Source organism: Mustelus asterias, chromosome 12 (genome assembly GCF_964213995.1).
Source record: "Mustelus asterias chromosome 12, sMusAst1.hap1.1, whole genome shotgun sequence".
Lineage (NCBI taxonomy): Eukaryota > Metazoa > Chordata > Chondrichthyes > Carcharhiniformes > Triakidae > Mustelus > Mustelus asterias.
This window is the reverse complement of record NC_135812.1, coordinates 71,677,379-71,703,275: the sequence shown is the minus strand read 5'-3', so window position 1 is coordinate 71,703,275 and position 25,897 is coordinate 71,677,379. Positions and strand designations below refer to the sequence as shown.

Genomic DNA, 25,897 nt, shown 5'->3' with positions numbered 1-25,897 from the left:
GGCAGGAATGAATGCTCATGGTCTCTCTCTCCAAAGGGTTCCGCAATCGTTTTATTAAAGCCACATTGTGTTGAGTCAAGGGTGACCTCACATCATTTGATTCTTTCTCAATGAGCTGTGTTTTTTTTTCCCCAAGACCATTCCTTCAACCTTTAAGGATACTGGTAAAGAATGAGTCATTCTCATCTGGTACTTTAACTTGGATGTCTAGTTTAGCTCATGGGGCTTATTGCTCCGCAAGCTTACGCAGTAGAAATTCAGAGAGAAAAATATCACATGCTCATCTAGGTTTTAATCAGCTCCCTCCCTATCTTTGGGGAGACACTGGCTCCCTCATTGTACTGCCTCTAATGGGTAAAATTCTCATGTTCTAAACAAAATTAAAATTTCCAGCTATTTCCCCTGTAATGTATGAAATACGTGAGGTTTTGACTTGTTTTGAGCTGGATATAATAGTTCCCATTTGAAAAATAGTCATTTTGTAACCCCCCCCCCTCCACCCCAAGGCAGTAGAAGAGCTACATTTAATCAACTCGGAGTTGCCAACCCTCCAGTGTTAGCCTGGAGTAACTTGGAATTGAAGATCAATCTCTGGGACATTAAAAAGATTGCTTTATTTTTGTCATTTTCTTTGAACGTTTCTCTTTACCAGATATAAGAATATTCGAAAATGAGTCTTTCTTTGCTTTCCAATTGAGGAAGAAGGCAGCACGCCACCAGACTGAATGTGTTGGTTGACAAATGGCTAAAGCATGGGGGCAAATGGCAAGCATGGGGGCTAGCACAGTGGTTAGCACTGCTGCTTCACAGCTCCAAGGACCTGGGTTCGATTCCCGGCTTGGGTCACTGTCTGTGTGGAGTTTGCACATTCTCCTCGTGCGTGCGTGAGTTTCCTCCGGGTGCTCCGGTTTCCTCCCACAGTCCAAAGACGTGCAGGTTAGGTTGATTGGCCATGCTAAAATTGCCCCTTAGTGTCCTGAGATGTGTAGGTTAGAGGGATTAGCAGATAAATATGTAGGGATATGGGGGTAGGGCCTGGGTGGGATTGTGGTTGGTGCAGACTCGATGGGCCAAATGGCCTCTTTCTGCACTGGAGGGTTTCTATGGTTCAAGTCATGTGATGAAACCTCCAGGAATACATTTAGTCACCACAGTTGGCAACCCGACTGGGTGTGGGGAGGGTCAAACATAAGCTTTGGTCAGCATGAAAGGGCGAGGAATGAGCTGAGGGCTGGGGATGTACCGAGGGTGAAGGAAGAGTGGGACAGTGCACAGACTAACAGGACAATCTCCTCTAGGCCCAAGTCACAGAGTCCTAGGCAGAAACATCAATGTGGTTCACCAAGGCAGAACAGACTTCCCTGGAAAATGATTGGCAGAGGAGCCTCTCCCCCAACCCCCGAGCCCTCTCCAACCATTACCCCATCCTCACCCCATATTTACCCTGCCCCTGGGTTCACGATATAGTAGAACGTGTAGGCCTGAACAGCACAATTTGCCTGTATGGCTGATGTTCAGCACTGGAGCAGGTGGTGCCAGCAAATCTGTTTCATCTGAAGGAAACTTTTGAAATGAATTATTATTTGTATGACTTTTAGTCCAAACATTGAACTTCCTGGGTGGAATCCTGCCATCTCATGGATTCATGAGAGGAAAGTCGTGTTTGACGAACTTGCCGGATTTTTATGAAGACTAGTGCGGTTGATGGAGGGGAACCGGTAGATGTGGTGTTTTTGGATTTCCAAAAGGCATTCGATAAGGTACCTCACAAAAGGTTGCTGCAGAAGATTGGGGCACACGGAGTTGGGGGTAGGGTGTTAGCGTGGATTGGGGATTGGCTATCCAACAGGAAGCAGAGAGTTGGAATAAATGGGTGCTTTTCTGGTTGGCAGATGGTGACCAGTGGCGTGCCGCAGGGATCGGTACTGGGGCCTCAACTGTTTACTATTTACATAGATGGTCTGGAGGAGAGGACTGAGTGTAGGGTAACAAAGTTTGCTGACAACACAAAGATAAGTGGGAAAGTGAATTGCGTGGAGAAAGCAGAAGGTCTGCAGAGAGATTTGAAGAGGCTGAGTGAGTGGGCGAGGATCTGGCAGATGGAGTATAACGTTGGCAAATGCGAGGTTATTCACTTTGGAAGAAATAATAGCAAATTGGATTATTATTTAAATGGAAAAAAATTACAACATGCTACTGTGCAAAGGGACCTGGGGGTCCTTGTGCATGAGTCACAAAAACTCAGTCTGCAAGTACAACAGGTGATCAAGAAGGCAAATGGGATGTTGGCATTTATCGCGAGGGGGATAGAATATAAAAGCAGAGAAGTCTTGCTGCAGCTAGAATACTGTGTGCAGTTTTGGTCCCCTTACTTGCGAAAGGATATATTGACCTTGGAGGGAGTGCAGAGAAGGTTCACCAGGTTGATACCAGAGATGAGGGATGTAGATTATGAGGAGAGATTGAGCAGATTAGGTTTGTACTTGTTGGAGTTTAGAAGGCTGAGGGGTGATCTTATAGAGACATATAAGATAATGAAGGGGCTGGATAGGGTAGAAGTGGAGAGATTCTTTCCACTTAGAAAGGAAACCAGAACTAGAGGGCACAACCTCAAAATAAAGGGGGGTCAGTTTAAGACAGAGTTGAGGAAGAACTTCTTCTCTCAGAGGGTGGTGAATCTCTGGAATTCTCTGCCCACTGAAGTGGTGGAGGCTTTCTCGTTGAATATGTTTAAGTCACAGATAGATGGATTTCTGATCGGTAGGGGAATTAAGGGTTATGGGGAGCAGGCGGGTAAGTGGAACTGATTCACTTCAGATCAGCCATGATCTTATTGAATGGCGGGGCAGGCTCGAGGGGCTAGATGGCCTCCTATTGCTCCTATTTCTTATGTTATGTTCTTATCTTAGTTATTGCACAAATAGTAGAGTGATTTCCAGGTCAGAAACATGGGGGAAGACATTTTGGATGATGGGGTTTCCAGAAGAATCAGCAGGGACTGCATCCTCCTCCTCTCTCGGCTGGGCTCGATTTCAAGCCCCTCACTCAAGAATCCTCCCTCCAAAGAACTGCCAACCAATCAGATTGGTTAGCAGCTCTGGAGTGCCACCATTTCCGGCACATACACTAACACAGCATAGCTCCAGTGAGACAATAGGGATAAATACAAATACATAAACTTTGGTTTACCCCACCTCCCATCCCCCACACTTAATTGAGCGTCCCAAAACAAGTTCAACAAGAGCAATCATCAATAAGTCAGCCATTATTAATAAGTCAGAAGGTCTGAAGGATGTTGCTCTCGGAACTGTTGATCGTGGATCTCTGGCGGCTCCTTCAAATTGATGGGAACTTCTTGCATCTTCATCTTTGCACTGACATCATCAGTAGTTGGTATAACTGGCATTGACTTAGGAACTGGAGGTTGTCTCTGCGTCTGAACAGAAGGTGAGGTGTTGTTTTCCTCAACGACGTCTGGTAGTGTAGGAGTTTAGGACGGTTCAAGTCAGAACTTTGTATACTGAATTTTCATTAGGTTCCAGACTTGGCTAATTGGTTCTTCCAGCCAATAGCCTGCCTCCTCCAGATAATGTCATCTCTGGTCTGGACAGTATAAGAGACAGGTCCGGTCTGCGTAAGGATAGTGGCAGGAACCGATTTCTCCCCTGTGGAGTAGGTCTGAGCCGAAACTCCTTGTCCTTGGTGGAAAACCCAGTGTTTTGTCTTGCCTTCCCATTACTCCACGTGTGCTTCTTGTTGCTGTCTCACAATCTCCTTCATTTTTGGAGGTTTCAAGAGATCAAAGGTGAAAGACAGTTGTCTTTTTGTCATGAGTAAGGCAGGAGAGGTCTTGGTCATGGAATGTGTGGTATTCTGGTAGATCAGTAGGGATTTGTTGAGGCATTTGACAAGCGAACCTTGTTCCTTGGTTGCTTTCAATGTGTGTTTCAGGGTTTGGACGAAGCATGCAACTAGCCCATTAGTAGCATTGAAACCCATCTGGTTCACTAATGTCCATTAGGGAAGGAAATCTGCCACCCTTACCTGCTCTGGCCTACATGTAACTCCAGACCCACAGCAATGTTGACTCTCAACTGTCCTTGAGCAACTAGGGATGGGCAATAAATACTGGCCAGCCAGCGACGCCCATGTCCCATGAATGAATGAAGAGCGGTGTGATATGGTGTGGATTTAATGTGTTGAATACTATTTTCTTGTAGGAAGTTCTTAAATTCCTGTGAGACATTTGAGATCCACTGTTGCTTACCAGTTATTCTGAAAATTGAAAGCAACTAAATACTTCTACTTCTCAGTCGTCTTCTCAGATGAGGCAGATGTCATCACAGCGACCTCCGGCCATTTGATGTGAGCATCAGCCATTACTAAGAACGTATGTTCTTCGAAAAGTCCTGCAACATCCACGTGCAGACATTGTCAAGGCTTTTCAAGCCATTCCCATGGATGCACAGGTGCTAAGGGTGGCAGGTTTCTTACCTTCACACCAGAAGAACATGTTCCGCACCCACTCCAAGCCACCAGAAATAACTTCTTGCTATTTCCTTCATGCATACAATTCTGCAATGGCCCTCATGTAGCTTCTCTAACCACCCGTTTCCTCAGTGGTGGCGAAATGAACACTCCGAGCCCCAGTAGAAGACATCCTGTCTGTACTGAATGCTCCAATCTCCTGGACTAGTCCAGGTTCAGGTTAGGTGTTAGTTCTGAAGTCTTTCCTCGTGGAACTATATCCATCATTTCTGAGAGCACAAAGTAGAAAATATTCCCCTTCGAGCAGTCTGACAAACTATGTCATGGCAATCTTGAAAGTCCATCCGTGTTACAAAGTAGACTTGACTGATGCCACATAATAGTCTAAGTATGTGCAGACAAAAGTCCATTTCGCATTGTACTTGCTACAAGTGACAAAATTCCCGTATGTAGTCCAAAGATGGTAGTTAATGGACGCTGATCCTATTTCAGGAACTGATGGAATCTCTTTCCTCCAAAAATGACCCCTAGTGCTTCCCGTTCAGTCTGGACACAGTTATTTTCAGCTTTGCTCAAGATTCGAGGAGCAAAAGCAAAGGGTCTTTCTTCACCCAATGGTACGATGTGGGAGACCACCATTCCTACACCATAAAGAGATGCTAACTGTACGGGTGAAGTAGGATCAAAATGCATAAGAGCTTCAAACTTGGGTAACGTATCGTTGGCTTGCCTGAAGATATTATTGCATTGATCTGATCACTTCCACTTCTTGGTCTGACACAATAGGTTATGTAATGGTTTCAGAATTGTTGCCAAGTTGGGGACAAATCTTCTATGTCACTTCAACAATCCCAGGAAACCTAATTGGCTCACAGTTTCCAGGAAAACACTGACTACAGTAGCTTTGAATACGCGGTTTCTTTCCACGTCCTTTCAGCAGCCATACGCATAACTCGTCCCATCCCGTACATAGAACTCATGCTCATTGCAGTTAGCGCCCAGCTCACCGCGAGCACATTTACAGGAGATCCCACAGCATTAAATAGAATTAAGGCGGCAAGGAGGGAAAATTCAATCCAAATTCCAAGGAAAATTTCGAAACTACAGAAATGTTGCTTTAGTCTCAGTCCTCGAGACTTTAGTTCACAGCCATGTAACTCTCTCCCTGGGAGCAAAGTTGTGCTCGTAACATCCAGATAATAATATTATGGTGCTGACATTTATCAATATGGTGCAAACCGCATTGTACAAACAAAATAATTAGGGTCTTGTGCTTCTGGTGCTGAGCATTACCGTAGCCTCGCTTGATTATTCCAACAATTTTAGACCTTGTCCACGTACAAAGAAGTGGTTGTGTGTCGATTGTTTGGAAGGTTTTTTAGCATCTTTCTTGTGACTGAAACAACAGGGTCTTTGTACCACTGCAGCCTGGAGCACAGACGTAGCTTCTCTATCCTACTTACCACAGAGGGTTTAGATTTAATTAATCAGACTGAGATTGCAGACTGAATTGTCTGCTTTGTTGGTGTGCGTGCTGACGTATTGCGAAGAACAATTCGAACTTGGTGGTTCCAGAGATGTCTTGGAGGGGGTTAAGCTGTGCAACGGGATGGCATGCTGTGGCAAGAATGGACATGCTTTAAAACTCACTAATACTTTTCATGTGACACAATACATTTAATTTCCAGCAAAGTCAGATGCCTAGTTACCATTTTTCAACTGTTTTTTTTTCCTTCCGTTTGGAAACAGAAACTTAACTGTTTTACATCAGGATTGTTCATGTGTATTTTCTGTGCCTGATCCTGAAGATGAATGATTTAATGCCAGGGATTGGAACCCATTTTTACATTACAGTCTTGATTGTACGTGCCCAAGAGGATACAGCATCTTCCTATTTTGTTCTTTAGCGTGACATTTCTATTTTACCCTGTTTAATATGACGGACTGTCGGTTCCCCAATTCGTGCAACTTTTGAAGAAAGGTGTTTTTTTTTTAAATTTCATGGGAAGTGGGCAAAGTAGGCATTTCTTGCCCATCCCTAATTGCCCTTCAACTGAGTTGAATAGCTTGCTTGAGCCAATTCAGAGAGCAGTGACCAACCAACCACATTACTGTGGATCTTGAGCCACAAATAAGATAGATCGGGGTACCAGATGTCTTTCCCTTCAAGGGCATTAGTGAACCAGATGGGTTTTTAATGACAATCAATGATAATTCCATGATCATCCTTGCTAAAATTAGCTTTCAATTCCAGATTTTATGAATCGAATTAAATTCCACCTCTTCCATAGTGGGATTTGAACCTGTGTCCCCAGACCATTAACCCGGGCTCCTGGATTACTAGTCTAGTGACATTACCACTACTGCTATCTTTGTTTCCCAGCCTCACTCCCCACCGCAGTGATAACATCATTAATTCCACTGCTTACTAGATAAGGCTTCCTAGTGTAATGTGCGATTTAAGCCAACGGACTCAAGCAAGGTTCAAAAACAAGGCTCCTCTGTTCCACCAACATTAAAACTGTATAAGCCATCAAGGGAAAGCGTAACTCTGAGAAATAACTATTTACGGAGATATTCACCACCGATGCTGCAGATGTCTGCCCTTGTCGAGGCCTCGGCTCCTCACATCAACACTCACTGGAGGGGGGTGACCTGTGGCCCCAGCTCCTGGCTGCAAGTCTGCTCCCCCCCTCTATCCAGGATGGTTCTCCGACTCAGTCACTCGGATTAGGTCCTAATTTCCCTCTTTCACGTTTCAGCCGCCATCTGGGGGGATTTCAAGGTGCCCCAGGCTCCTGGCCATACTGTCACTCGAAAGTCCTGGCTTTGTGCCAGCTATTTTCTCATCCCATGGCGTTTGGCTTTGCCCCTCAGTACAGGGAGGGACCTGTCATGGCCGACCAGTTTCCCCTGCTCGGTGCTCTACCCCACCATCACCACCTGCTGCTGGAGTACCCGTTAAACTGGGTTAATTTCAATTTAGACCTATAATACGCTTCAGCAGATGCTAGCCTGCTGTCTGAGCAACCCTGGAACGAAGATTCTAGCGGTGGAAGGACTACGCTTTTGGATTTTCATGTTCATAGAACTCCTCCATGTTCATAGTACCCTACAGTGCAGAAGGAGGCCATTCGGCCCATCGAGCCTGCACCAACAGCAATCCCACCCAGGCCCTATCTGCATAACCCCACGTATTTACCCTGCTGATCCCCTTGATACTAAGGGTCAATTTAGCATCGCCAATCAACCTAACCCGCACAATTTTGGACTCCGGGAAGAAACCAGAGCACCTGGAGGAAACCCACACAGACACGGGGAGAAAGTGCAAACTCCACACAAACAGTTACCTGAGGCTGGAATTGAACCCAGGTCCCTGGGTTAAGTTAGTAGCAAATGTGGCAAATAATCTGTACTCTGTACTGATAATCATAGAGCGCCTACAAGTGCAGAAAAGGCCATTTGGCCCATCAGGTCTGCCCCAACTCTCTGACAGAGAGAGTATCTTCCCCAAGCCCTCTTTCCCACCCCATCCCATCCCTGTAACCCCCACACATCAACCATGGCTAATCCATCTAACCTACATGTCTTGGAATACTGAGGGAGAATTTAGCATGGGCAATCCACCTAACCTGCACATCTTTGGACTGTGGAAGGATACCAGAGCACCTAGAGGAAACCCACGAAGACAGAGGGAGAATGGGCAAACTCCGCAAAGACAGTGACCCAAGGCCAGAATTGAACTCGGCTCCCTGGCACTGTGAGACAGCAATGCTAACCATTGTGCCGCCGTGCCGCACAAAACCTAACAGCATTGAATTAAATAACCAGTCATTTGAAATCATAGAATCATAGAAACCCTACAGTACAGAAAGAGGCCATTCGGCCCATCGAGTCTGCACCGACCACAATCCCACCCAGGCCCTACCCCCCATATCCCTACATATTTACCCACTAATCCCTCTAATCTACGCATCCCAGGACACTAAGGGGAATTTTTAGCATGGCCAATCAACCTAACCCGCACATCTTTGGACTGTGGGAGGAAACCGGAGCACCCGGAGGAAACCCACGCAGACACGAGGAGAATGTGCAAACTCCACACAGACAGTGACCCAAGCCGGGAATCGAACCCGGGACCCTGGAGCTGTGAAGCAGCAGTGCTAACCACTGTGCTACCGTGCCGCCGTGGGTTTCATTCTACAAAAAATACATCCTAAATATTTTAGATAAATCTTGCAAATGTATCATATAAAATCTGTATTCTCCATTCATAGAGAAATGTGACATTTCTTAAATGAGAAGACAAACACATGCATTGTTGTAATGTAGCAAGTGTGAGAGGCAATTAGCCCACAGCAATGTGCTAATGGCCAGCTAATCTCTTCTGTATTTGGTGGATATATATTGGCCAGCACACTGGGTAGAAGCTGCCCGCTCTTCTTCAAACCAGTGCCATGGGATCTATTATATCAAGCCAAGAAGGCAGAAGGGCCTTAGTTTAACATCTGTTCCAAAGCAGGTTTTGAGATCACATTCCCTCTGTACCACACTGGAGTCTCAACCTAGTTTATAAGAATATGATGTTACGATACTGTACATTTAAGAAATGTATTTTAGGAATGTTTCTGCGCAGGATGTTTCTGGCAGTCCCTTCTATTTTATCAGAGCCGTCATGTCTACTGGCCTCCTGTATTGTTGCTGCAGCAGCAAAACTGCTTCTAATGGCTAGAATGTTGGTTTTAATCTGAACTAATGCTGTTCTGCTGTTCTCCCCTGGGATTTTGCAGAGTGGGGCTTGATTGGGATGATTGACAGGTTTAGTGATGTGACGGAGGAAGCTGGGCTTACACAGAACAGTCAAGCTCAGATGCTGCTTTTGGACTTGAGAGAGAGTAGTGTCTGGAATCTGCCAGGAGATAAGTTTCTCTCAGAGATTCTGCTGTAAGAGAGTGGATCTTTTGGAAACTGCTGACTGGATCTCTGTCCAGAAGTGTTAAAAGACTGAAAATCCAGCATCATGTGAGCATACTTGTTTTTTGTGCTAGTTAATTCTGAAGAAGGGTGTATGTCTATGAAGTATTGCTTTAACAGAGATAGCTAGCTGTTAAGGATTATGCTTTGCCATGTCTAAGTATTTGGTAAAAGTTAAGCTAATTCTTTGTGTTATATTCTAACAGTGTTTTTAAAAAAAGTTTGTTTTGGTAAAAGCTTCCTAGTGGATCACTTGAATCATACCTGGAGTGAAACACCTTATGCTTGACATACGACATACGATGAACGTCTGAGGATCGTGGGATTATATTCATTGGAGTTTAGGAGGTTGAGGGAGATCTGATAGAAACTTACAAGATAATGAACGGCTTAAATAGGATGGACGTAGGGAAGTTGTTTCCATTAGCAGGGGAGACTAGGACGCGGGGGCACAGCCTTAGAATAAAAGGGAGTCACTTTAGAACAGAGATGAGGAGAAATTTCTTCAGCCAGAGAGTGGTAGGTCTGTGGAATTCATTGCCACAGAGGGCTGTGGAGGCCGAGACGTTGAGCGTCTTCAAGACAGAAATTGATAAATTCTTGATTTCTCGAGGAATTAAGGGCTATGGGGAGAGAGCGGGTAAATGGAGTTGAAATCAACCATGATTGAATGGTGGAGTGGACTCGATGGGCCGAATGGCCTTACTTCCGCTCCTATGTCTTATGCTCACCATAATGCCAAAATCAAATGCAAAAGTTGAGGTCTAGGCTAACTGCATAATGTACCTTGGAGTTTCTGGTCTGGGCCTTAACAATGGGAACATAAGAAATAGGGACAGGAACCATACAGCCCCACTACCCTGCTCCGCCAATCAATAAGATCACGGTCGCTCTTCTATATCAATTCCATTTTTCCACCCAGTCCCTGTATGCCTTGATGACCCGTACATGCTCAAGCCCCTCCTAAGGAACTTAAACTCAGCACTCTCACTTTTAAGTTCGAGATTGTATCAACTGAAGTACAGTTGGTACCATTAGAATAGTCCACACCAATGAAGAAGTCAACTTAATTCATCTGTATGTCACATGTTTGTGTAATACTGTGGAAGTAACCCCATTGTTTCTCTGTACTGTACAGGAGTCCATTGCTGTCACACTGTCTGAAGGACCATGCGCACTGACATTACAAGTATAGTTGTCACCGTAATAGGAAAACCATGCAAAACTCATTCATAGTGTCCCTTTTTGACTAGTTCACCAACACAGCTTCATTATAGGAAGGCTGTGTTGTATTCCAATTTATCAAAGCATTGTTTATTTATGACTCATGCAGTCAGAATCTGGAGCTGCCCTAATGAGGTCACCTAGAGCATAAGCTGCGTGTCCGCAGTTTTTGGCATAGTTACATCACATATGATTGAAATATGTCCCATCTGGTTCAAACAGCTTGAACTAGAGTGATGTGTGTTTGATGTTATGTGGTCACCAGGCTGCATAGAGATTGGAAATACCCTCTCTAGCTGAACATCCCAAATAATTCTTGTTATATTGGGTTACAAGCTGGAATGAACTGCAATGTGGATGACATGTCTTGTAGACTGATGCTTTATGAAAAGCTGGATATAATAATTGGGTATTAGGAACGCCCATTAATGCAGCTTTAAAGGACTAGAACTTTGTTTTTCCCATCCTTTTGCTCGTCAGAAACTTTTCTCTTTATAAAATGATCTTAACATTGAAATAAAAATAGTTTGGAGAAGATATAGGCTAACAATACAAAGGACCGGTGAAGGCAGTTTGGCACAGTGCCACATCCCACAAATAATTCTGTGATATTCTACACTCACCCCACTTGCTGCCCTATTCCTGGCGGCACGGTGGCACAGTGGTTAGCACTGCTGCCTCACAGTGCCAGGGACACGGGGTCGATTCCCGACTTGGGTCACTGTCTGTGCAGAGTCTGCACATTCTCTCCGTGTCTGCGTGGGTTTCCTCCGGTTTCCTCCCACCGTCCAACAGACATGCTGGTTAGGTGCATTGGCCATGCTAAATTCTCCCTCAGTGTACCCAAACAGGCTCTGGAGTGTGGCGACTAGGGGATTTTCACAGTAACTTCATTGCAGTGTTAATTGAAGCCTACTTGTGACACTAATAAATAAACTTAAAACTTATTCTTGTGATTGACATAAAAGGGGCGGGACACAACTTTGGCAGAAGTGCAGAAGGGGCTGTTGCAATCTGTTATACAATCTTGCCCAAATTTCCTTTCTATTGACTTTGATGTAAAGGAAAATCACGTGAAGCGTACAGCAGATGGTCGATCTTCCATTTTGTTTCGCAGTGAAAATGATGCTTTCTGGAATAAATCGGTATAAATTAATTATTTCCCCTACGTACAGCATATGTTGTTGTTCGTCCATCGTCGTCAATGAGGACCTGGGGACCATTAGTTATTATGAGGCTGGATGCGGTGTGTCCGAAGATGACTGATCAGGCCAATTCGGGCACGGAATGTCCTGGCACATATTGGGCAAACTTGTGTAGGCGCTGTAGTTGTTGCGCTGGTGGCTCTGGACTTGCGCAGCTCGCGCTTAAGTTGTGCTTCAGCATTGCACCTTGCTTCATAAGCTTGACAGCCCTTGAGGATGAGGCAGCGCCAGGTAGGGCGGTTTTGTGCCAGCGTTTCCCAGGTGGTCGTGTCTATGTCGAGCGACTTCAGGGAGGCCTTGAGTTTGTCTTTGGAATGTTTCTTCTGCCCTCCATGCGAGCGTCTTCCAGCAGAGAGTTCCCCAGAAAGGAGCTGCTTGGGTATGCGCTCGTCCAGCATACGGATGACATGACCTGCCCACCGGGTCTGTGCTCTCATCAGCAGTGTGTGGGCTAATGATAGACTTGCTCTAGAGAGAACTTCAGTGTCTGGTACTTTGTCTTTCCATCCGATGCGTAATATTCTTCGAAGACAAGTCGTGTGGAAATGATTGAGCTGCCTTGCATGCCTTCGATTCACAGTCCACGTTTCACAGGCATACAGGAGGGTAGTGAGTACCACGGTGCTGTAGACCTTCAGTTTTGTTGCTGGGCTGATTCCGCGATGTTCCCATACAGTGGATCGCAGTCTACCGAAAGCAGAACTTGCCTTTGCTATTCTGCAATTAACTTCTGTATCAGTAGTCACTTCTCGGGAGAGGGTGCTGCCAAGATAAGTGAACTGGTCCACTGCCTGTAGTTTCTGCCCTTTGATTGTGATTATAGGTTCTGTGTGCGGTGCATGAGGAGGAGGCTGGTGCATGACTTCGGTCTTTTTAATGTTGATGGTGAGTCCAAAGTTGTCACAGGCCATGGAAAATTTGTCCATACCGATTTGCATCTCTGGCTCTGAACCAGTATATCGACAAAGAGGAAGTCTCTCAGAACAGTCTCCTTCACTTTGATAATAGCTTGAAGTCTCCTCAGGTTGAAGAGCTTCCCATCCACTCTGTACTTAAGGCTGATTGCAGCAACACTGTCCTGGAAGGCATCATTCAGCAAGGCACTAAACATCATGCTGAACAGTGTGGGTGCGAGCACACAGCCCTGTTTGACACCATTGGTGACTGGGAATGTCTCAAAGGATTCTCCGCCGTCCAGTACTCTGGCCATCTTGCCATCATGGAACTGGCGTACCATCTGAATGAATTTGGGGGAGCAGCCGAACTTTGACATGATCCTCCACAGGCCTTGTCGGCTGACAGCGTGTTGTTGAAATGTTATGACGTAGAACCGTAGAATCCCTCCAGTGCAGAAGGTGAATTCAAATTTCACCACCTGCCTTGGTGGGATTCAAACCACGGTCCCCAGGGTATTACTCTAGGTCTCTGGATTACTAGTCCAGTGACAACACCACTCTGCCATCATCTTGCCTTTTGCCCTTTTCTACCATCATCCTAAACTTTATAATCAATGATTGCTGCCTCCTAACTGTTTGCATATTGACATTTCATCTACTTGGCCTCATTTTCAAGAGCCAGGTCCAGCAGTGCGTCCTTTCTTGTTGGACTGGACACACACTGCTGTGGAAAATTGTTCTGAACACAATGTAGGAACATTTTCCCCCTCGCCGCCATTTACGCAACACTGTCTCAGTCTACATCCGATAAAATTCCCCATTATAGTGTATAATGTTTGCATGTTTCAGTTGTTTTTTCTTGCAGATTTTTTCCCCTACAACCTTCTCATTAGCTGAAGGTCTATAGACTACACCCAAGAAATGTCATTGCACCCTTTTTGTCCCTTCCTGTTGATTGAATCTGTCTTGAACCCTCTGGGACATCCTTTCCCCAGCACCGCAATGCTCTCCTTAATCAACACCACCTCTCCTCCTTATTTCCTTCCTTTCCTGTCTTTTCTGAACACCTTGTACCCAGGAATATTTAACAGCCAGTCCTGCCCTTCCCTAAGCCAGGTCTCTGTAGTCACCACATCATATTTCCACAATACAATGCACTCGTAACTCCCCAATCTTATTTACTCTACACCGTGCATTCACATAAATTGAGTCATCCTGATTTTCTTTTTATTCACTCGTGGGACATGAGCATCACTGGCTGGGCCAGCATTTATTGCCCATCCCTAGTTGCCTGAGGGCAGTTGAGAGTCAACCACATTGCTGTGGCTCTGGAGCCACATGTAGGGTAGATCAGGTAGGGACAGCAGATTTCTTTCCCTAAAGGAACATTAGTGAACCAGATAGGTTTTTACGACAATCGACAATGGTTTCATGGTTATTAGCAGATTCTTAATTCCAGATATTTTTTGTTGATTCGAACCCAGGTCCCCAGAACATTAGCTGAGTTCCTGGATTAATAGTCCCGCGATAATACCACTAGGCCATTGCCTCGCTCCCCCGATTCAGATATCATTACTTTCTCCCTTAATCCAACTTCATCTATTAACTTACTATTCTCTATTCTAGAGCTATCTGTCCCACCCAGTATTTTGTGCATTCTGGTGTTCCTCTCTGATATTTCCCCTTGGTTCCCACACCCCTGCCGAATTAGCTTAAAGCCCTTCCAACAGCGGTGGCAAAATACCCCGCAAGGAACTCGCCCAGCTTGTACAGATTCACCTCCCCCAGAGCAAGTCCCAATGTCCTAGAAATCTAAAACCCTCCCTCTTGCACCATCATTCCAGCCACGCATTTATCTGCCTTATCTTCCTATTTCTCTACTCACTTGCATGTAGCATTGGTGAAAATGAAGAGAAAAGCACCTTTTTCCTGTAATTGTCTTGATGTTTAAGATGGGGGTCCTGATGGATTATTATTGTGCTGGCAGTCAATGACACAGATTAGGGCGAATACCCAGTCTGCTCTGTTCACTATCCCAGCTGAGATGAGCAGGGATATCCATGAAGAAATATCAGGGTTGGGTATATGCTGTACATCAACTGCATGCTGTAATTAACTCTTAGAATCATGGAATCCCTGCAGTGCAGTAAGGAGCCATTCAGCCCATTGAGTCTCTACTGACTCTTGGACAGAGCATCTTATCCAGGTGGCAGTTGGCATCTCCTGGTAGTGGTAGCAGCCTGGGGACGGACCATACACCTCCCCCACCCCCTATCAGCAGCAATGAACAGATGGACAAAAGAACAGGAGACAATGATACAAAAAAAAGTTACGGATTGCGTGTCATTATCATTACACAAAAGTCAAGATGTTCATCTGTCCATCGGTAGCAAACCTCAGGAAAAGGAAGGCACACCCCTGCTCTCTGGTGGGAGAGTTAATCGCAGTAAGAAGTCTCACAACACCAGGTTAAAGTCCAACTTTATTTGGCAGCACTAGCTCTCGGAGCCTCAAGCTCCTTCTTCAGGTGAGTGAGGACTTGTGTTCACAAACAGGGCATATAAAGACACAAACTCAATTTACAAGATCATGGTTGGAATGCGAGTCTTTACAGGCAATCAAGTCTTAAAGGTACAGACAACGTGAGTGAAGAGAGGGTTAAACACAGGTTAAAGAGATATGTATTGTCTCCAGCCAGGACAGTTAGTGAGATTTTGCAAACCCAGGCAAGTCATGGGGGTTACTGATAGTGTGACATGAACCCAAGATCCCGGTTGAGGCCGTCCTCATGTGTGTGGAACTTGGCTATCAGTTTCTGCTCAGCGATTCTGCGTTGTCGTGTGTCGTGAAGGCTGCCTTGGAAAACGCTTACCTGAAGATCAGAGGCTGAATGCCCGTGACCGCTGAAGTGTTCCCCGGCTGGAAGGGAACACTCCTGCCTGGTGATTGTCGAGCGGTGTCCATTCATCCGTTGTCATAGCGTCTGCATGGTCTCCCCAATGTACCATGCCTCTGAACAACCTTTCCTGCAATGCATCAGGTAGACAACGTTGGCCGAGTCGCAAGAGTATGTACCGTGTACCTGGTGGATGGTGTTCTCACGTGAGATGATGGCATCCGTGTCAATGATCCGGCACATCTTGCAGAGGTTGCTGTGGCAGGGTTGTGTGATGTCGTGGTCACTGTTCTCCTGAAGGCTAGTAGTTTGCTGCAGACAATGGTCTGTTTGAGGTTGTGCGGTTGTTTGAAGGCAAGAAGTGGGGGTGTGGGGATGGTCTTGGCGAGATGTTCGTCTTCATCGATGACATGTTGAAGGCTCCGGGAGAGTTAATCCACAGGTTGTTTAACAAAGCTCTTTATCTCCTTTTGGTAGGTGTTCACTTCCCATGGCCCCACAGTCATCATGCCAACTTGGTTCTGCTCTCGAGAATGGTTTGACCGCATTGGGATGTTTGACGAAGGTGGAAAAGTGAGTACAGCTGTCCACTCAGAATAAAATGAAAATAAAGGATCATCAGCCTTTATATGGATTATCTGACAGTTTGGTTAGAAAGTAATAAAATAGACACACTGTTCCTGACTGTACTGAGTCAATCGTTGGCAATCCTGCAACTTTCAAGTTGTTCAGTTAATTTGAGTGTAATTAACTCTTAGAATCATGGAATCCCTGCAGTTCAGTAGGAGGCCATTCAGCCCACTGAGTCTATACTGACTCTTTGACAGAGCATCTTACCCAGGCCCTATATCCGTAACCCCACGTATTTACCCCACTAATTCCCCTAACCCACGCATCCTGGGATGCTAAGGGGCATCTTAGTATGGGCAATCCATCTAACCAGCACATCTTTGAACTCTTGGAGAGATTAAACAAAATTAATTCATGTCATTCATTTAAAAATTTTGAGCATGCCAAATTAATAACGCTACATTTCCACAGGAATTTGATTGGTACATTAAGGGCCCGATTTTACCCTTTTCATTCTAAGTGCTGAATCTGGGTGCAATTCAGATCCGACTTCGAAACCTGTTCTCAGGCGCCCCCATACGCACTCAGTCTGAAAAAAATCGCGAGTCTGAATCGCGCTGTGGGCGGGGCTTAGCGCACCCAAAACGATCGGAGCTCTGAACTGCGCAGTTAGAAAAAATTTGAAAAAGCGCACCCGTGTCAGATTGCTCCTGGGTCGGAGAAAGCGGCCCGGGAGCGATGGCCCCCACAGACATCACCCCCACCCACACAAATAACTGTCCCCCTTATCCAGCCCCCCCCCCCCCCAAACCAGAGGTACATCTTCCCCTCCTAACCCCAGAGAATGATCTGGCCTCACTCCCACCAGCCAGACGTACATCTGACCCGCCTCCTCCTCCCTCCCCACGCCCTCACCAGAGAATGATCTGGCCTGCCTCTCCCCCCCGCCCCCCCAAGCAGGCAATGATTGGGCCTCCCCCCCCCCCCCCGCCACACCAGAGAATGATCTGACCTGCCTCTCCCTGCCCCCCCTCCCCACCCACCACCGATCTGAGTCAAAGAGCCGTTAGAAGCTCTGAACTCGCCTCTTCAGCAGCTGGAGCACCCAAAACAGACTTTTATTTAGCAGGTCCATTTTGGCCCAATTCCAGATTGGCGAACGCGGTGGTAAAGGGGGAAATGCTGATAAGTTTGGGCGGGCAGTTCATTAATTCAATTGAAATACATGCAAATGCATTTAAATCGCCGTTGCGCCCATTTCGGGCGCAAATCGGATTGCGGCCATTCCCGGGTGTCGGTAGAGTGGTCACCTGCGCAGGCGCGGATCGCGTTAATGGCCTCACGCCCGACTTTACCACGTTTTTGCACCTGAAAACGGGCGCGACACAATGGTAAAATCGGGCCCTAAGTGCGCGCAATAACATTTGAGCCAGTGGAACCCTGTGGGAAAGCATCCAGCCTCCTTTGGGCAACTGCCCATTGTGGTGTCACTGAAAGGACAGCTGGGAGATCACAGGCATAAGTCAGGTCTCGGGGACTGCATCATCCATCTCCTTTTGTCCAGAATTCAATATGTCGCGAGATACTTTCTCTGGGGTTCCCCTCTACCCAACACTCCGCACTGCAGCATTGGTACATTCTCTTGTTTCTCTGCAAGTTGGGTAGAGAACTTTGAGCCAGACACCACACCATACCATTCTCGGGCACACCTGGAGAGCTAACATTTTAAAATCTCTTTCCCGGAGCATGGGCATCACTGGCTAGACCATCATTTTCTTTTGCACATCCGTGACTGCCTTTGAGAAGGTGGTGGTGAGCTGCCTTTTTGAACTGCTGGTTTAGGTACATCCATAGTGCTGATAGGAAGGGAGTTCCAGGATTTTGACTCAACGACATCGTAGAAACGGCGATTTGGAGGGGCGGTGGGGTGGCACGGTGGCACAGTAGTTAGCCCTGCTGCCTCACAGCACTAGGGACCTGGGTTCGATTCACGGCTTGGGTCACTGTCTATGTGGAGTTTGCACATTCTCCCCGTGTCTGCTTGGGTTTCCTCCAGGTGTTCCGGTTTCCTCCCACAGTCCAAAAGACGTGCTGGTTAAGTACATTGGCCATGATATGTTCTCCCTCAGTGTGCCCGAATAGGCGTCAGAATGTGACGACTAGGGAATTTTCACAGTAACTTTATTGCAGTGTTAATGTAAGCCTACTTGTGACTAATAAATAAACTTTTGATTTAGTTCCAAGTCAGGATGTTCTGTGGCTTGGTTGGAAGCTGGTTGGTGATGGTGTTCCCATGCAGCTGCTGCCCTTGCCCTTCTAGATGGTAGAGATTTCAGGTTTGGAAGGTGCAGTCAAAGGAATCTTGGTGACTTGCTGAAGTGCATCTTGTAGATGGTACAAACAGCAGCTACTGTGCATTGGTGATGGAGTGAGTGGATGTTGAAGGTGGTGAATGGAGTGTCAATCAAGTGGGCTGCTTTGTCCTTGATGGTGTTGAGCATCTTGAGTGTTGTTGGGGCTGCACCTATCCAGGCAAGTGAAGAGTATTCCATCGCACTCCTGACTAGTGCCGGACAAGCTTTGGGAATCAAGAGATGAGTTACTCACGGTAAAATTCCCAGCTTCTGACCTGCTTTTGTAGCCACAGTATTTAGATGGCTGGCCCAGTTCAGCTTCTGCCCAGTAATTTTAATAGTGATCTAGAAGAAGACTGTCAAGATGCCATTCAGCAGCATTTATCTCTAATGCAGGAAAACGACACAAAATGTTTCACAGGAGCATAACCAAAGAAAAAGTGATGCTAAGCCAATGCAGGAGACTTTAGGATGGATAACAAAATAACTAAAGGAGTTAGTTTAAGTGGTGTCTAAAAGGCGGAGTGCGAGCTGGAGAAAAACAGAGGTTTGGGGAGGGGATAGGGTGGCACAGTGGCACCGTGGTTAGCACTGCTACCTCACAGCGCCAGGGATCCGGGTTCAATTCCGCCTTGGGTGATTGTGCGGAGTTTGCACATTCTCCCCGTGTCTGCGTGGGTTTCCTCCCGATATGCAGGTTAGGCGGATTGGCCACACTAAATTACCCCCCTTAGTCTCAGGGGGATTAGCAGGATAAATATGTGGGGTTACAGATCTGGGTGGGATTGTTGTCGGTGCAGACTCAGCAGCCGAATGGCCTCCTTCTGTGCTGTAGGGATTCTTTTCTATTCTATTCTAACGGTCAAGTTTAGGACCTGGATTACTGAAGACGAGAATTAAGCAAGCAGGTTTCTTTATTTTTTTGGTAGGTAGATGAAAATCTGGATCCACAAGCGGCCAGAGTTGCAGGAACGTAGAGTCCTCAGAGGTTTGTCAGGCTGGAGGAGTTTATAGAGAAAGGGAGGGATTTGAACATGAGGATAAGAATTTTTAAATCAAGGCATTGGTGCACGGCCAACGTGAAAGTTTAAAAAGAGGGGGAAATTTTAAAAGTGCATGACCTTTGGGTAATAAATTCCCCCATTAAAAAAACTCACTCAAATTTGAAAGAAGCCATCATGCGCCTTATCTGCAGTACCTATTTTCTGAATGTTTGTGTTCAGTTAATGGCTCTATCGTATCACTGAGATTCATTAATATCTACTTCAAACGAATTCAAATGCCAAGCACTAAAATAAATGTTGCTGCAGAGGAATTCTATTTTAATTAGGACTGATCCTGGTTGATGGGGAGTTACTGGTTCTTTGATGTAAACAGAAAAGTGCAGTAATTGATGCGCAGAGGGACAGCGTGCCAAGGTCGCGAATGAAGAGTTGCAGACCCAGCTCAAAGTGTCAGGACGACTGAGATACAACACATGCTTTGTAGGAAAAGTGGGAGGGAAGGCTGGCTGTGATGCATTTCCACGATCGTTACGGTCCATTTCTGTTACAATCAAGGTCAGTTTGTCAAAGGAACATACCAGCAATTGTTCTCAGAAGAATTCATCCTTTTCTTCTGGTGCTTAACTTTTGATGCCCAAAGATGAGTTATTGCTAAACCTCGACTTTTAAATGAAGCAATTCCCAGGAAAGGCCAACACAGTCGGCACCATGAACCCCAGCAAGGGGCTGGGTTGTTAGCTGCGCGATACCTCAATCGCTGAACGTTGGAAAGGAAGAATGAAACCTGCTTGTTATTTCTCTTCTTTCAGCCGCTTGATGAGATTGTAAGGAATGGGAGAAGTGGTTAATGGTCTGAAATGGAACATGTTCATATCAGACAAGCTCTGATCCTAGGAGCATATGCCTAGCATGTTCATTCAATCAGTGGCATGGTAAACATCTATGGTGCCCAATATAAGGAATGAAGAAAACAGAAACGCATCATAAACAGATTTCATGTTTGAATTAAGCCATTGATTTTCCCCATATTGGGAGGTTAAAGCCTTCAAAATAGCAATTAAATTTCAAGTCTGTTCTAAGATTGAAGGCTGGAAACAGGCTCCAACTCGATCACTCTTGGCAAGTTCCTGATGTCTAATTACACTGTGGCTTTGGCAAGAGGCCGAAAGAAGTGTTATCAGTCTATATTCTTAACAGAGTGATGCTTATGACACCAGACTCCATTTCTCCCCAATGTCTTTGAACATGCTGTGCCTCCAAGATTCTTACTCTTCCACCATTCCTTCTTCGCATCCTTTTGCTTCAGATTCTGGCCTGCCCATTGCGCAAAAATGCACCTAATCACAATGAACAACATTCTCTGACATTCTCCCCCAGCCCCCACACTCTTCCCTCACGTTCCCAATCTCTGTCTCCCTACTCCATCGCTGGTGGTGCGCTGGAAAATTTTAAATTGCAGGGACTCTCAGAAAATGTGTTGGTTTTATAATGTATCAATCTTCTATTACGTAGTTTTCCTACAAATTAATCATTTGATTCCCCTACCCCGAACATCAGTAAAACTATGTTTTTAAATGAAAGTTATAAATGTCAGTTGGCACTGTATTTCGAACCGTGAATCATTGAATTGTTAGTCTTTAGCATAGCCAGAATATGAGTATGCAATTTAAGCCTTAAAACATGAATTACAGAGCTCTACTTAGAAGATATGGAGAAAATAAATGGACAAATAAAGTTAAAATACCGATCAGCCATAATGGCAGAAGAAGCTCAAAGGGCTGAATGGCCTATTCTTTTTCCTGTGTTCCTATCTACATATCTATGCATGAGGCACATTAGTGCAAGCATTCATGCGTCAAATGTTTTCTCCAGTCAATTCAAACTAGTCGTACTACCTCTCTAATTTTCTGCAGCATTGGAGGTTAAAACTTTTATCAGGTCCAGCAACCTGATCAATCTCCAGTGCCTCAAACCAAGCTAAGGCCATTTATCTGAAGCATTTGTACCTACCACTGTGTCATCTTCAATAGTGAAAATGAATGCAACCATATATATTTACATTTCAGCCACATCTTGTTCCTCAATCCTAACCATCATGCTAAATCTTTCAAAGGACCTCTGTGGCTTCTTTGGTCACTTGTAGAACTTGTAAAGCTTTACCATGGGAATGCCACCTATTTGTTTTTCTCTTCAATGCATTTTTGGGATTCAATTGTGGCTTTATTTGATCTGATTTATTGTTCTCACACGTGTTAGTATACAGTGAAAAGTATTGTTTCTTGCACGCTATACAGACAAAGCATACCGTTCATAGAGAAGGAAAGGAGAGAGTGCAGAATGTAGTGTTACAGTCATAGCTAGAGTGTAGGGAAAGATCAACTTAGTGCGAGGTACGTCCATTCCAAAGTCTGATGACAGTGGGGAGGAAGCTGTTCTTGAGTCAGTTGGTACATGACCTCAGACTTTTATATCTTTCCCAATGGAAGAAGGTGGAAGAGAGTATGTCTGGGGTCCGTTGGATCATTAATTATGCTGGCTGCTTTGCCGAGACAGCGGGAAGTGCAAACAGAGTCAATTAATGGGAGGCTAGTTTGCGTGATGGACTGGTCTTCAATCATGACCCTTTGTAGTTCCTTGCGGTCTTGGGCAGAGCAGGAGCCATACCAAGCTGTGATACAACCAGAAAGAATGCTTTCTATGGCGCATCTGTAAAAGTTGGTGAGAGTCATAGCTAACATGCTAAATTTCCTTAGTCTTCTGAGAAAGTAGGGAAAATTTCAGCTCTATTCTATAAATGCAATCTTGCCAATGTTTTATACTTCATGAAGTATTTATTTTGAGGCTACTTACCCTACGTACCTTCATTAAGACACTTAGATTTCAGCTGAGCATATTCTCTCCGATTTATGAAAAGGACATAAATTTATTTTCTGACTATGGATGTAAATAAGTTGAGAAGAAAAATGAAGTTATTTCCATTAAACAGCATACCCCAGTCTCCATTTTTGATACTTTCCTTTGTACCTGAAAATTGAACTCATTTTTACAGCTGATACCAAGTTGTGTGCAGCAATAATGTTCTCAACTAAATCAAATCTGATGGTACAATGACTATTGATTTGAATCGAGGGGTTGTTAGAAAGTAGCATGGTGGCACCTGCCTCACAGTGCCAGGGACGCAGGTTTGATTTAGGTGACTGTCTGCATGTTCTCCCATGTTTCCGGGTGCTCTGGTTTCCTCCCACAGTCCAAAGATGTGCAGGTTAGATGGATTAGCAATGATCAATGCGCGGGGTTACGGGGACAGGGCGGCAGAGTGGGTCTCGGTAGAGTGCTCTTTCAGAGGGTCAGTGCAGACTCGATGAGCCAAATGGCTGCCTTTTGCACTGTAAGGATGCAATGGTTAAGACGTGGGATGTTCCCACCAGAAACAGTCGCAGGTTTAGAATCCATCGATGTTTCATATCTGAAAAAAAAGAGTAGTATAGCAAATTGGACAATGTGGACAATGCTGTCTGAGAACTGTTCCGCTACACTGCGGGACTGAGTAACTTCCTTCTGTGCTGTGAAATGTCCCACCTGGAAATCAGATATCACCTCAGATGTATAGGGCAGTGAAGGAGAAGGGAAAAAGGGGGTGGATGGGGGGATGAAGGAAGGGAGGATGGGGACTGAAGGAGAGGCGATGGGGGTGAAAGAGGAGGGGGTTTGAGAGTTGAAGGAGGGGTTTGGGGATGAAGGAAGAGAGCTGGGATAGAGGTGATTAAATGCCTGTGATACTGATTCCTGCCACCAGGAGTGGGAGTTGCAGGTGCGCACCTCCAACTCCAGCCTGGGGCACGTAACAGTCGTTCCCACTCTCGCTTTCTGAGAACGCTGGCGGGAACAGACACTCCATCACTGGATGTGCTCCATCACTGCGCAGATGCCTGGCCGGCCACATGCAGCATGGGTGATGTGGTTACAAGCGGGTGAATGTCTCCACAGCGCCCGAGCAGAACCATAAGCTGTAACGAATCAGATAAATCCCGCCTTCTCATCAATGCTTGTCTGAGATTACTGATTAACTTTTGAATTGTGGGCAGGTTTGCAATACATGTCTCTACCCGAATAGCTGGGAAAGACATCAGAAAGCCTGCATGTTGGGGCCCACCTGTCTTTGGGGGCACTATGCCAGGGCACAGTCTGCCTCATTGTAAACCTGCCCCTGCTTGGAGACACAATATGTTCAAGGACATTGAGGAGGAAATGAAGCCTTGGGTCATAGCATCACACTGTTAGGAATGTAGGCTGATAACACTTCTTTAGGCCTCTTGCCAAAGCCACAATGTAACGTGACACCAGGTGATTGCCAGGAGTAATCTGTTTGGAAAACAGTGAGGGTAATGGCACTTAACTTTATCAAAGTATACAGGCCAGACATCCACTTTCAGTGGCCGTCACACATGTGTAGTCGAACACATATGTCAGGAAGTTCCTGACTGAGGCACCTTGCTCCTCCATAGAATCCCTACAGTGCAGAAGGAGGCCCATCGAATCTGCACTGACAACAATCCCACCCAGGCCCTATCCCTGTAACCCCACGTATTTACCCTAGCTAGTCCCCCTAATACTAAGGGGCAATTTAGCATGGCCAATCAACCTAACACGCACATCTATAAACTGTGGGAAGAAACCAGAGGAAACCCACGCAGACACAGGGAGAATGTGCAAATTTTACACAGATAATGACCTAAGGCTGGAATTGAACCCAAGTCCCTGGCGCTGTGAGGCAGCAATATTAACCGCTGTGCCACAATGCCGTCCTCCAGAATCTGTACAAACTATTGAAACACACAAACCACCGTGAAGTTTCTTTATTTACCTCTAATAAATAAACTAAAGTTTAAAGTTTTAAAGTATTTAAGTTTAAAGTTTATTTATTAGTCACAAGTAAGGCTTACATTATCACTGCAATGAAGTCATTGTGAAATTCCCCTAGCCACCACACTGCGGCACCTGTTTGGGTCAATGTACCTAACCAGACTGTGGGAGGAAACCAGAGCACCCGGAGGAAACCCACGCAAACTCCACACAGACAGTGACCCAAGCCGGGAATCGAACCTGGGTTCCTGGCTCTGTGAGGCAGCACTGCTAACCACTGTGCCACTGGCCACCTAAGCTGGCCAGACAACGTCAGCTTGTCACTTGCAGTGTAAATGCCCTTTTAACAGCATGATAATCTTAATTACTACCAACAATCTCTCCAGCACTGAGAATTCAACTTCGCAAGTGTGGATTCTCATTCCTTGCCAATGCGAAATATAACAAACGTTCATTTATTGCTAACCATAAAATCCAGCCCATTACATATTCCTTCAGATTTGCTGCGTCACCATGATGCTGGTGCATGTAGATTGCCAGCGAGTAATGTGCCACGATTATCGGGTTACATTTCTGATTTCCACACTTCCAACCCAAGCCGAGAAGACCCAGACAGGGCAGCATTGAGGCTTGAACCACTGCACGTTTGAATAAAACTGCCTCCATTAGGAAAGCCAGGCGGCAGTGTTGAAAGGTCTCCTCAGTGTTCAGTGCCCAGTGGTGCAGGTTGTTTGAATAAGACACGACACGAAGCAGTTGTTTCAGCCTTGCTGATAAATGTCTAAGGTTTTGCACGGTTGTCTCACTCAAGGTTCTCACGTTGGAAATGTTGATTGCTAATTGATTTATTTCTGTAGGGTGTCCCTGAGGATTTGCTGTTCTTCTATGAAAATCTTCGGAAGGGCGGGGGAATATTTCGAGTGGATCACTGCCTGCTCCTCTATCGCTATCACTCGGAGGCGGCAACACATGCTGTGTTAGAGTAAGGCTTCACAGTCACATTTCTGACTTTTTAATTAATCATTTCACAGAAAAATGTCTTGTTTGTGCCCGCACGGTTCACTGAGCTTTATCAGTACAAAAATCTACAACTGCATGAAGAAAATTTAAATCGTCATCAAAATGAACAGGGTTTTTAAAAAATTCATTCATGGAACATGGGCCTCGCTAGTTACTCTTGTTCAGAGGGCAGTTGAGAGTCAACCACATTGCTGTGGCTCTGGAGTCACATGTAGGCCAGGCCAGGTAAGGACGGCAGATTTTCTTCCCTAAAGGACATCAGTGAACCAGATGGGTTTGTCCGACAATCGACAATGGTTTCATGGTCATCAGTAGATTCTTAATTCCAGATATTTTTTATTGAATTCAAATTCCACCAACTGCCGTGGCGGGATTCGAACCCAGGTCCCCAGAACATTAGCTA

The 25,897-nt window shown here is 45.6% G+C and overlaps 1 protein-coding gene across 4 annotated transcripts in view; it reads left to right on the top strand.

Annotated features, from left to right (window-relative positions):
- The window catches only part of qtgal (queuosine-tRNA galactosyltransferase), a 315,686-nt gene that overhangs the window by 199,870 nt on the left and 89,919 nt on the right, over positions 1-25,897 (top strand). For all 4 annotated transcript variants that reach the window (XM_078225424.1, XM_078225426.1, XM_078225425.1 and 1 more), the window contains 2 exons: positions 16,161-16,256; positions 25,332-25,456. In XM_078225424.1, coding sequence (XP_078081550.1) covers positions 16,161-16,256; positions 25,332-25,456 — 221 coding nt within the window. The remainder of the gene's footprint in view (positions 1-16,160; positions 16,257-25,331; positions 25,457-25,897) is intronic.